The sequence below is a fragment of the Hyla sarda genome, chromosome 1, assembly GCF_029499605.1.
Source record: "Hyla sarda isolate aHylSar1 chromosome 1, aHylSar1.hap1, whole genome shotgun sequence".
In the NCBI taxonomy this organism is placed as follows: domain Eukaryota; kingdom Metazoa; phylum Chordata; class Amphibia; order Anura; family Hylidae; genus Hyla; species Hyla sarda.
The window spans coordinates 415301496-415314950 of NC_079189.1; the positions used below are offsets into that span (position 1 = coordinate 415301496).

At 43.1% G+C, this 13455-nt stretch overlaps 1 protein-coding gene across 1 annotated transcript in view; it reads right to left on the minus strand.

Moving 5' to 3' along the window:
* Window positions 1–13455, minus strand: part of SSH1 (slingshot protein phosphatase 1) — a 73922-nt gene that overhangs the window by 24633 nt on the left and 35834 nt on the right. The window contains exons 3-5 of the mRNA XM_056528787.1: window positions 5639–5742; window positions 3826–3890; window positions 192–313 (exon numbers count right to left, since the gene is read on the minus strand). Of these exons, the coding sequence (XP_056384762.1) occupies window positions 192–313; window positions 3826–3890; window positions 5639–5742 (291 nt within the window). The remainder of the gene's footprint in view (window positions 1–191; window positions 314–3825; window positions 3891–5638; window positions 5743–13455) is intronic.

The window sequence follows — 13455 nt, forward strand, 5'->3', positions numbered from 1 at the left end:
TCCATGCGCCTTTTTGCTAAATAAGGCGCACAGGCGTCAAAAGTAACGCAAAAAAAAAAAAAAAAAAAACAACATAAAAAATTGCTTCTCACAGACAACATTGATAAATCTCCCCCTAAAGCTATTTCCTATCTACTGGAAATGTAGAATTTAGGGAGACAAGTATGACATTGTACTGTGGCACAGCTCACCTTTCTTTACTGGTGAAATCTACCCCTAGTAGAATATTCTCCTCTGTGTCCTGGCGCCCATTACTGTAGACCACCACCATGTAACGCACACGGTCTGACCAGTTGCTCTCTAGACGGACAGCCTGAATAATAGTACAAACATACCGCTATTGTAGAGATGTCCAATAAATACATATGACAATGGATTTAAAGGGGTACTCCATTGCACAGCGTTTGGAACAAACTGTACCGAACGCTGGGAGCTTGTGACATCATAGCCCCGCCCCCTCATGACACCACATCCCCGGCCCTCAATGCAAGTCTATGGTAGGGGGCGTGACGGCTGCCATGCCCCCTCCCATAGACTTGCATTGAGGCGGCGGGGCGTGATGTCATGAGGGGGTGGGGCTATGACGTCACAAGCTCCCGGCGCCAGCTCCAGCGTTCGGAACAGTCTGTTCCAAAGGTTGAGCAGTGGAGTACCCCTTTAAGAGCATCTGCCGCCATGTGTTTATTTATGATCTGGTCCAGGCTCCCTCATTTATGAGGTTCATGGATTAAAGTTTACAGCCCCCAAACATAAGAGGTTTTTATGGTAACAGATGCTCTTACACTTAGCAGTAACACTAACATTGGCTGTGTTCACACCTGCATCAAAGCCGCCTTTGTTTTCAACAGGAAAAATAGTGTTATTTTTCCATCAAAATAATGGACACCTTAAGTGAACACAACAGCCCTACTAGAAGTTAGTAAGGGCCATTAGGCAACTCTGGTGTCCATAGTGCGATGGATCAAGCACAGCTGTTAGAAACTTAACCCAAAATGCAGATAGCAAGGAATATACACGTTTTGATACATTGCGCTAAAATTAAGTCGGTCTGTACTCAATACCCCATAATGACAAAATGAAAACAATTTTACAAATGGTTGCACATTTATTGAATAGAAAAAACTAAAATATTGTACTGAGATAAGTATTCAGACCCTTAAAGGAAATCTGTCATCAGAATCACCCGCACTAAACCTGTTACACAGACATGTAGTGCGGGTGATCCTGATTAAAACGCTTCTTACCTGGTTAAAAATGGTTCAGCGGTTCTTCAGATATCTATATTTTTAGTTTTCTGTTATTCCCTGGCTTGGGACTCAGTGGGAGGTGTTATCATCTCGGACTCTGCCACACGTCATTCTAACTGGGCGGAGCTGCCGCCCAGCTCATGAATATTCATGAACTTATCCTCGTAATCTAACTCCTTTTTCTAGGTCTGGTGGGGAGGGCCGCGCATGCGCCGCGTTCCGTACACCCAGAAGCGGCGTTCTCCCCCGGCTTTTCACTCATGCAGCCCGTCTTCTTACTTGTATTGGGCCGCAGCTCGAGTGAAGCCGGGGGGGAGAATGCCGCTTCCGGGTATACGGAACGCGGCGCATGCGCGGCCCTCCCCACCAGACCTAGAAAAAGGAGTTAGACTGCGAGGATAAGGTCATGAATATTCATGAGCCGGGCGGCAGCTCCGCCCAGCTACAATGACGTGTGGCCGAGTCCGAGATAACACCTCCCACTGAGCCCCAAGCCAGGGAATAACAGAAAACTAAAAATATAGATATCTTAAGAAGCGCTGAACCATTTTTAACCAGGTAAGAAGCATTTTAATCAGGATCACCCGCACTACAAGCCTGTGTAACAGGTTTAGTTCGGGTGATTCTGATGACAGATTTCCTTTAACTCAGTACTTAGTTAAAGCACCTTTGGCAGCGATAACAGTCTCCAGTATTCCTGGGAATGATCCCGTAAGGTTTGCACATCTGGCTTTCGGAATATTCTGCCATTCTACTTTGCAGATCCTCCCTAGCTCTGTCAGGTTGGAATGGGTGGAAAGCCATTTTTAGGTCTCTCCAGATGTTTGATTGGTTTCAAGTCAGGACTGTGCCACTAAAGGACATTCACAGAGCTGTTCCTAAATCTCTGCTGTGTTGCCGTGTTAGAAGGTGAACCTTTTAGGTCAGAGCACTCTGGATCCGATTTTCCTCAACTCTGACTAGTCTCCCTGTCCCAGCTGCATGAAAAACACCCCCACAGCCTGATGCTGCCACCACCATGCTTCACTGTAGGGATGGTAGGGAGACAGTCATTTAGGTGCATTTTTGCACCTAAAGCTTTTTAGCTTTCATGTGTCTTTTACCGAGAAGAAGCTTCTTTCTGTCAACTGGTGGAGTGCTGCAGTGATGGTTGACCTTCTGGAAGTGTCTCCCTTCTGGGCACAAGATCTCTGGAACCCAGCCAACGTGACCATTGGGCTCTTGGTTACCTCTATTACCAAGGCCTTTCTCCTCCGATAAATTAGGAAGAGTCCTTGTTGTTCCAAACTTCTTTCATTTAAAAATTATGAAGGTCACTGTGCTCTTGGGAACTTTCAGTGATCCAGAAATGTATTTTGTACAATTCTCTGGGGCTCCACACAATCCTTTCTCTGAGCTCTACTGGCCATTCTTTCCACCATGGCTTGGTTTTTGCTCTGATATGCATTGTCAGCTGTGAGACCTTGTATAGACAGGGCTGTGTCAAAACAAGGCAAAGAAATATATCAAAGATGATCAAGGGAAATGGGAGACCCCCCAGAGCCAAATTTCACGTGGTAAAGAAAAGTGTCCATGTCTATGCCAAATTATATTTCCATTTTTAATAAATTTGCAAACAATTTTAAAATTCTACTTTTACATTCTCATTATGGAATATTGAGTGCAGAATGATAGGGAATAATAGTTTTATTAGGTTAGCACAAGGCCTTAACAAAATGTAAAAAAAAATAAAAAAAGGTTTGAATGCATTATACAGTATGTACGTGTGTGTGTTTTTGTTTAAAGCTGCAGGATAAGTCATCAATACAGTAAAATAATGCATTTACAGCATTAATACATGACATCAGCTATCACATTCCATGTGCCCCTGAACAAGACACGACACCGGCTATCATCTAAGAAAATACAATGTCATAAATAACATTTACATCTTCCATATATCAGTAGTCCTATACGTTCCACAGTTGCCAAGAAAATATAATACTGTAGTTGGGTTATTTCAGAATATTAATCTACAGGAAAATGTAGATTAAATACAGGGTTGCTATGGGCCCAGAGTGAACACATATAATTTTAAAAGACCTATTTGTAGGGTTCATTATTATTTACAAGGAAAACAGTCATCTGTTCACCCACATTAAACCCAATACACTGGGTTATGGTGCGGGTGAACAGGAGACCGATGAGGAGTTAATGGGTTAAACACATAGTTTCACTCCGGAGATCCGTCCCTCCTGAGATCAGCATCCATTATCAGTGAATTGCGCGCTGAAGGCGGGCCAGTCAGCTCAATTTGAACATTCAGCGTCACGAGTCATGAGCGCTCACATGACCCAGAACAATGAATATTCACGTTGAGTCGGTCTCCTTTTGGGTGAACAGATGACCGTTTTCCTTTTAGCCCCACTTGTAGGAAACAAGAAAGAGATGGTTACACTGTATTCAAACTAAACAGAGCTGTATAATGCACTTATCAAGATCAATGGAGCAGGCACTCTGTAGTCACACGCTTGACCATAATTATGTCTTTATCCTGCAAGTCATGCTATAGCAACTTATTGTAGAAAAAAAGACTTACTAGTTTAATGCGATCTTCAGTTCGAAGAAGATTGATCATAACCTGAAGGTGCTGAGGTAGGTCACCTAGAAAGAAAAGGTCATCATCACACATAATGACTGCACTGTATCTCTATCTCAATACAGACACCCACAGTGCGTGCGTGTGTACACACACACACACATATATATACATATATATATATATATATATCTCAATTATATTTATGAAACTTTTTTCCTAACAAATTTGTGCATGGCTCTTATTTTACTTAAAGTGTCCCTGTCTTTAAAAAAATAAATGATTGGTCGGGTCTTGGTGCTGAGACTCCACTGATCTGAAGAACGAGTAGAGATAAGCGCACAGTAGCACACTTTACCCCTGAGCTATCTTTGTCTTGCTGCCCCTATGAGAGCTGAGGAGTAAAGAGCACTATTACATACTTATCCCCATTTCTTCTCCTGATTGGTGGGTTCTCAGCACTAAGACCCTGACTGATTTTAAAAAAAAATTTTTTTTTACATGTCCCAGAGACCTTTCAAAAGTTTTTAAAGTGACAGAGCCCATTTAAAGGGGCAGGATCATGAGACTTGCTGACAACCCCTGAAATAAACCCATTCTATCTCTAGGAGAAGGAAACAAGTCTTGGCATTATGATGTTCTCTAGATTACCCATCCACCTAGGTTGGGTAACTTATTGGACACTAATATTGTTTAAAAAGGATTTTCGGGACTTTTCTATTTGCCCCTAAACTGAAATGGTGAAACTGTAAGTTATTTTATGTCTTTCCACAATAAGTACATATACAATTCATGTGTTGTGCGCCACTTTTCCAGCTCTTTGGTTTCTATTATTACATAGTAGTGAACGCAAAACCAATCTTAAAGGGGTACTCCACTGAAAAACATCTCATCGCCTATTCAGAGGATAGGGGATAAGATGTCTGATCGCCAGGGTCCTGCCACTGGGGACCCCGCGATCTCCGACGTAGCACCCTATTCATCCATGCATGGAGCGGACTCCACTCCATGGTGGGTGACTGGCGACTACAGCTGCCACGCCCCCTCCATTCATATCAATGGGAGGAGGCGTGACGGCTACTAGGAAGCAGTCACGCCCCCTCCCACAGACATGAATGGAGGAGGCATGGTGTGATGCCCCGAACACGCTGCTGCAAACCCAGAGATCCCCCGCAATCAGAAATCTTAGCCCCTATCTTTCAGAATAAGATGTATTTTGGCAGAGTACCCCTTTAATTTGACATGATCCAATGAGTTGTGAAAAGGCAAAGCCACTACATTTACATATTAATAGATTAACCCCCTTTTTTTCACAGAGTTTAAATATTGATAAAGCATTTTACTCAGGACTCTGTGTGTGTGTGTATATATATATATATATATATATATATATATATATATATATATATAGATAGATAGATAGGAGATATATATATATATTTTTTAGAAGGTATGGATAGAAACCATTTCTGTGCCATGTTTTTTAGTCCTCATTCTCAAGTAATAATGGTTATTGGGCTGAGAGAGTACAACTTGCTACATTATATAGATCCCAAGAACAGGAGTGGACAGATTTTTGCTCTTGAACTCCCATGCCATTAAGTTCCAGTTCAGACAATAGTGACATCATCTTCCCATGAGGTCAGCTAACAGCAGTAGGGGTGTTGCAGAAGGTTAGGTCCTTGAACATCTGTCACGCTGACAAGTATGCATGTGATCTGCCCCAAGGGACCCAAGTAACACAATTAGCAGCACAGCCCGTATCTATCCTATATCCCCCCAGAAAGCTGCTGACCTTACGGCCACCCCGTACCGGCATTCTTGTGCAAGTGAAGAAGACTCCTTTGTCCTTGGAAGCTATTTCCTTGTTGCAGGAAGAGGGCAGCTCCCTTCACCATGAAAAAACTGTCACTCAAGCTGAAAACAAACATATATCCTGTAAGATTTACATGAAATGCAGAAAATAAATACAAGAACATAGGATTGTAATGAAACAAGCAATAATAGGTCATTTATGTTCACGTTTAAGGCACCGTTCTGCAAAAATACCAATGAAGTGAATGAATCAAGTAACTTTTCTACATGGCTTACATTAAATGGGAACAAATAAAGATGTGGGAAGGAAAATAAATACATGTAACAGGTTCAGACGTAGGTCTTTGATTTTACAAAAAGTTTTTCTTAATGAAAATAGTTCAAGCTATAGTAAAGGTCTCATAATCCAGCATCCACAGGAAGAAAGTACCAAGAAATAAGAAAATAAATACTTTAAGGGTAGATCCCAACCTAGTCAATAAAAATATAAGAAATATGCAGAACACCACTACTTGTAAAAGTGCTCCATAACCGAGCCTACAGATAACACCACCTACACCAGATCCAACTTGCCATCGGCCATTTTCAAGTGTGAAACACCAGAACGATGCACAGACACGAGCATCACTGCAGCACCCAAGGAGAGGTTCTTCTAAGGCTCCTAAGACATTCTCTGTAGATCTATGCTGCATCACTGCCAGCGGCATCAGCGAGCTGCTTCCATTACCATCTTCTAATGTGAACACATTTCCTGACCATCTTCTTGGATGTACATAAAGCTTTACACAGGGAAGATGACTTCACATCTCTGAAACTCATCCCAATGCAGTGTTATTAGGTCACTTGAGGGCTGGTGATCTCCATCGTGATCTTATGATCCATTCATGAGGCACAAAGAATAAGCTGCATATCACAATTATATGCTACATATCAGTTGGTTTCCTTGAATAATAGCATTAAAATTCATTTCTGACATGTCCTTTTAAGAACCAGTAATCATTTCTCAGGTAATGTAAAAGTCTATATAGACTCAACATACAGGTCTAAATAGAGGTATAGTAAAATCACTAGACTATAAACTAAAACGGTTTGGTGCCCTGCTGTGAAACATCACAGTCTCCAACAATAGTGGCAAATAGTGATCCAATGTTATGGTCCTCAAAAACGTCAACGTCTGCAGGACCAGCCAACTGCCTGAAGTATATAATGGCCATTTCACTCTCCGCGGACAGATGATATCAGTGGACAGAAGGGTTGGGCATGTTGGATTTCAACTGTCCGACCCTACTGTTCTTTGAGAGATAAGCTGTTGGTAGAGCTATCTGGCAGCAGCTCACCTCTCCTCTGTTTATAGAGTAGAAAACATGAAAATTTGGGTGAGACAGCTGTTCTGCCAACAACTATTGAAAGTGTATAGTCACCAACATGGTGGCCTTCTTGAATGCTGCCATCTTGGATCCATCTACTTTTGAGACACCTTGTATAAGTTTGGCCATCCATCCATTACCATGTTGTAGTGAGGTTTGGCTAAAGCACCTGGATCACTTCTGCTTTTGCTGAACATTGTCAGGGCATCAGAGCGCTGTCAATCGTGGCCATCTGTGTTACAATCTAATAGACATACATCATCAAGGGTAACAATGGCCTAGTTCTGGCACATGAAACCCAATGTTCACATTTTTAAGAATAAAATAGGAGAGCTCAAACAAATGTTATAGTCCCCCGTGCAGTAACAAGCTGTTGGTACTTGAGGCATTGAAGATACACAGTGTTGGTGGTTATCCAGACATTCCAGCATAACCCTCTGAAGAGTTGACTATAAACTGTAGACACTGTGCAGATGCTCTTAAATTGCTTATGTAACTGCAAACAAGGGAGGCGGCACTGCTAACTGTAGGCACACAAGCACAGCCCAGCAGAGAAGCCAGTGCTACTTATTTACTGACGCTTTACCCAATACTGCCATGTCAATGTTTGTACAGAATCTATTATACAGAAGAGAGCGGTCGGTATGATACCTGTAAGTCATCAAGGTTCATTCCTCCACCAGGTCGGCTCGGTGTGCAGCCTGTGGCCCTGTAATATTTAGTTTGGCCCCTCATACCAACAGATAAAGCCTACTACTAGTCCATCTTGGAGATGATCTGCACATTTATAGTGCCAGTGACCTATTTCTTTGCTCACTAAAGTATAAAAACTACTTCCAGTCCTAGAACAGTTACTGTCATTGCGTGGGAGGTGTCAGAATGTTTATTTCCTACTATATCAGCCTTTTCGCAAGAAATTAAAGCTTATAAACATGGGAAATAGAGCAGGGGTCTAAAATAGTTTTCTGACAGGTGCATGGACCCCATCAATGTCCTGAGCACCAAATGTATCTTCAAAGCACAGTTTACTGCAGGAATTGAGAATGGTGCCAGCATGGACAGGACAACTCAGCTTCTATGCTACTGTCAAGGCTTTCCTTATTCTCAATGTTCTAATGCAGAGCTAGGGGGCTAAAACATTGTGACTAGACACCATCAACCCACATACTGTACATATTAGAAGGGACCATCTGTCTTACGTATATGGGGACCTCTCTATTCTCTAATAACAGCTGATCTCGTGGGAGAGAAGCACTGGGCAAGTTGGATTTCTGTAAGCAGCAAAAATCTGATAATTAAAGGGGTACTCCACGGCTCAGCATTTGGAACAAACTGTTCCGAACGCTGGAAATGGGAGCTTCTGACGTCATAGCCCCGCCCCTCATGATATCATGCCCCACCTCCTCAATGCAAGTCTATGGGAGGGGGCGTGACAGTCTCACACCCCCTACCATAGACTTACGTTGAGGGGATGGGGCGTGACGTCATGAGGGGGCGGGGCTTTGACATCAGGAGCTCCCGTTTCCAGCGTTCGGAACAGTTTGCTGCAAACGCTGAGCAACGGAGTACCCATTTACGTGTCTACCGACCAAAAATCCAACATCCATTTGTAGACCTAAAACTTAACATTTATTCAGTATCCATATAAAACACCTGTAATCAACAGGGATAACACCACAATACAAACACACCTGTGTGATAAGTGCACAAAGACAAGTCACAAAACCACTAAGCCACAAAAAATAACACCACAGACTCAATACAAATAGTTAGCGCTATGGTGGCCAATTTTAATGAAAACAAACAGTGATGTCTGCAAGGTATCAATTTGACTATCTCTCACCGTAACCCCTTGACTCAGGAGATGGGAGACTGGAGGGACAACAGGGTGGGGTAGGGGCCAGGGTACCTGTCAATGCCCGATAGATACCCCTGCACTCAACCTGCCCTAGACAGAGTGAACGTCCTGATGAGTGAACGTTCGCTCAGGAACCTACCCCGTTAATATTATACTAAAGTAAACTACCTCACTTACTAAGAATAGATACTAACTCTCTCACCGGGACACTTCCCTGAAAATAAGCTAAGTGGTACAATAGCGTATACCTGGAGTGCCAGCCAGAGGAGAGGTAAGGCAAATATATGATAGGTGCTAGTAAGTAGTAAAGGGATATGATGGTCACATGCTTAAATGCTGTATGGTAACCGATAGTACACTGTTCAAAAAAATAAAAGGAACACTTAAATAACAAAATGTAACTTCAAGTCAATCCCACTTCTGTGAAATCACACTGTCCACTCAGGAAGCAACACTGATTGACAATCAATTTCACATGCTGTTGTGCAAATGGAATAAGCAATCAGCAAGACACTCCCAATAAAGGAGTGATTCTGCAGGTGGTGACCAAAGACCACTTCTCAGTTCCTATGCTTCCTGGCTGATGTTTTGGTCACTTTTGAATGCTGGCGGTGCTTTCACTCTAGTGGTAGCATAAGACTGTGTCTACAACCCACACAAGTGGCTCAGGTAGTGCAGCTCATCCAGAATAACACATCAATGAGAGCTGTGGCAGGAAGGTTTGCTGTGTCTGTCAGCGTAGTGTCCAGAGCATGGAGGTACTACCAAGAGACAGGCCAGTACGGCAACAACCCAGCAGCAGGACCGCTACCTCTGCCTTTGTGCAAGGAGAAGCAGGAGGAGCACTGCCACCTGCAAAATGGCCACAAATGTGCATGTATCCACTCAAACTGTCAGAAACAGACTCCATGAGGGTCCAACGTCCACAGGTGGGGGTTGTGCTTACAGCCAAACACCGTGCAGGACGTTTGGTATTTGCCAGAGAACACCAAGATTGGCAAATTCGCCACTGGCGCCCTGTGCTCTTCACAGATGAAAGCAGGTTCACACTGAGCACATGTTAGACGTGAGAGTCTGGAGACACTGTGGAGAACGTTCTGCTGCCTGCAACATCCTCCAGCATGACCAATTTGGCGGTGGGTCAATAATTGTTTGGGGTGGCATTTTCTTTGGGGGCTGCACAGCCCTCCAAATGCTTGCCAAAGGTAGCCTGACTGCCATTCGGTACCGAGATGAGATCCTCAGACCATATGCTGGTGCAGTTGGCCCTGGGCTCCTCCTAATGCAAGACAATGCAAGACCTCATGTGGCTGGAGTGTGTCAGCAGTTCCTGCAAGAGGAAGGCATTGATGCTATGGACTGGCCCGCCCGTTCCCCAAACCCTAATCTGACTGAGCACATCTGGGACATCATGTCTCCACCAACGACACACATTGCACCACAGACTGTCTAGGAGTTGGCGGAAGACCCTAATCACCTAACCGTGAATGCCACCTGGTTTTCTTCTTGTTCTTCTACTTGTAGAAATTCTTGTTGGAATTTCTATCTGCAATTTCTGAAGGTAGAGGACCACGTTATATCAGGTCACATACCTGTGTTGTTTAATACTGCTTATTATACTGCTTCGAGAAAGGCTGCCACTCGGGACAGAGGCGCTTGTCAGTGGCAACCTTATCTTTTCCTGCTACACTCACTTCATTTACAATCCAGATATCATTTCAAAGAGATGTCATAGCAACAAATGATACTCATGCGTTCTGATGAAGCAGATCGCTGTATCTCAACACGTTTCCTGGCTCAAATAGTCAGGAGATAGGTAAAGACAAGATGGTGGCGAGCCCGCCATTTCGACAAATGGGGTGATCAAGATGAGGAAGCGGCTCAGTTTCTACTGCCAAATCCTATTGCTCTTTTCCACACAGCGCCCATGGGTCAACCCCTTTAATTCCATCCCTAGAAAAGTTGAAAAGGACCTGTGCCCACCCGCCGCCCAGAAAAAACAAGTATTATTAAATAGCTTATGGGGGCCCTGATCAAACAACCTCTCGTTTCCGAGATATTAGGGTTTATAGCATTTTTTAAATGCCTTTTATTAGCAGAAAGTATACATTGACAAACAATTGTCATGCAATATAAATGGAAGCCAACAAAAGGACACAAGGCAATGAACAATTTTGCATACATAACATAGTAACAGAGTTCATAAGGTTGAAAAAAGACCAGAGTCCATCATGTTCAACCTATGACCTGAGTTGATCCAGAGGAAGGCAAAAAACTCTCTTACTCAAGGTAAAAATTCCTTCCTGACTCCAAATATGGCAGTCATATGTTATTATTCTCCAAAAATGCATCCAGACCCCTTTTAAATTCTTTTACAGAGTTCACCATGACCACCTCCTCTGGCAGAGAGTTCCATAGTCTCACTGCTCTTACAGTAAAGAAGCCCAGTCTGTGCTGGTTTAGAAACCTTCTTTCCTCTAAATATAGAGGATGCCCCCTTGTTATAGATACAGTTCTGGGTATAAATAGATCATGGGAGAGATCTCTGTACTGTCCCTTGATATATTTATTCATAGTTATTAGGTCTCCCCTAAGCCTTCTTTTTTCTAAACTAAATAACCCTAATTCTGATAATATTTCTGGGTACTGTAGTCCTCCCATTCTTACTCTGATTGCCCGTCTTTGAACCCTCTCCAGCTCCCCTATATCTTTCTTGTACACTGGTGCCCAGTACTGTACACAGTATTCCATGTGTGGTCTGACGATTGATTTGTACAGCGGTAGAATTATTTCCTTGTCGTGGGCATCTATGCCCCTATTGATGTACCCCATGATTTTATTTGCCTTGGCAGCAGCTGCCCGACACTGGTCATTACAGCTAAATTTACTATTAACTAAGACTCCCAAGTCCTTTTCCACGTCAGCCGTCCCAAGTCTTCTCCAATTTAATACATAATCCCCGTCCAGATTTTTCCTCCCCATGTTAATAACCTTACATTTATCAGTGATGAACCTCATTTGCCATTTCCCAGCACAAACCTCCAACATATCCAGATCAATTTGTAATAGTGCACTGTCCTCTATTGTGTTTACCACTTTACAGAGTTTAGTATCATCTGCAAAGATTGCTACATTACTATTCAACCCCTCTACAAGGTCATTAATGGGGTACTCTGGGGCTTAGACATCTTATCCCCTATCCAATGGATAGGGGATAAGATGCCTGATCGCGGGGGTCCCGCCGCTGGGGACCCCCGTGATCTTGCACGCTGCACCCCATTAAATCAGTCCCTGGAGCAAAGCTGTCACGCCCCCTCCCATAGACTTGCATTGAGGGGGCGAGGCGTGACGGCACACGGGGGCGGAGTCGCGTTCGCTCCGGGACTGATTACCGGCGACTACAGGGCGGGCGGCGTGTGACATCACGCCAGCGCCGGCGTGTGAAGTCACGCTCTGCCCCTCAATGCAAGCCTACGGGAGGGGGCGTGATAGCCATCACGCCCCCTCTCGTAGGCTTGCATTGCGGGGCGGAGCGTGACGTCACACGCCGCCCGCCCTGTAGTCGCCCGTAATCAGACCCGGAGCGAACACGCTCCGGGGACTCATTACAAACAGGGTGCCGCGTGCATGATCCCGGGGGTCCCCAGCGGCGGGACCCCCACGATCAGGCATCTTATCCCCTATGCTTTGGATAGGGGATAAGATGTTTAAGCACATATTTTACATTTTCTCTATAGATTTTTAATGCTTCTTCACTGATGTCCTGTTTTAGTAGTTTCAATGCTTTATTTTTGTCATTTATTGCTCCCTTAACATTTTTATTCATCCACATTGGTTTTCTTTTATTTCTGACCCTTTTATTCCCATAAGGTATATACATCTTACAGTGAGAATTTAAAGATATTTGTAAAAAAGTCTCCCATTTAGTGTCAGTATTCTTGTTTTTGAAGAAATGATCCCAGTTTATATTGTTAAGGGCTTCTCTGAGTTGAACAAACTTTGCCTTCCTAAAGTTCATTGTTTTTGTGGCCCCTCTCGAGGTTCCCTTATTAATAAGTTATAATGTATTATATTATGAGCACTATTTCCTAGGTGTCTGTTGGTTAATATTAATCCCTTAAGGACCCAGCCATTTTACACCTTAGGACCCGGCCATTTTTTGCACATTGACCACTGTCACTTTAAACATTAATAACTCTGGGATGCTTTTATTTAGCATTCTGATTCCGAGAATGTTTTTTCCTGACATATTCTACTTTAACATAGTGGTAAAATGTTATGGTAACTTGCATCCTTTCTTGGTGAAAAATCCCAAAATTTTATGAAAAATTTGAAAATTTAGCATTTTTCTAACTTTGAAGCTCCCTGCTTGTAAGGAAGATGGATATTCAAAATATTTTTTTTTATTATTCACATATGCAATACGTCTGTTTATGATGTTTGCATCATAAAATTGACAAGTTTTTACTTTTGGAAGACACCAGAGGGCTTCAAAGTTCAGCAGCAATTTTCCAATTTTTCACAAAATTTCCAAACTCACTAATTTTAGGGAACCAGTTCAGGTTTGAAGTGGATTTGAAGGGTCTTCAT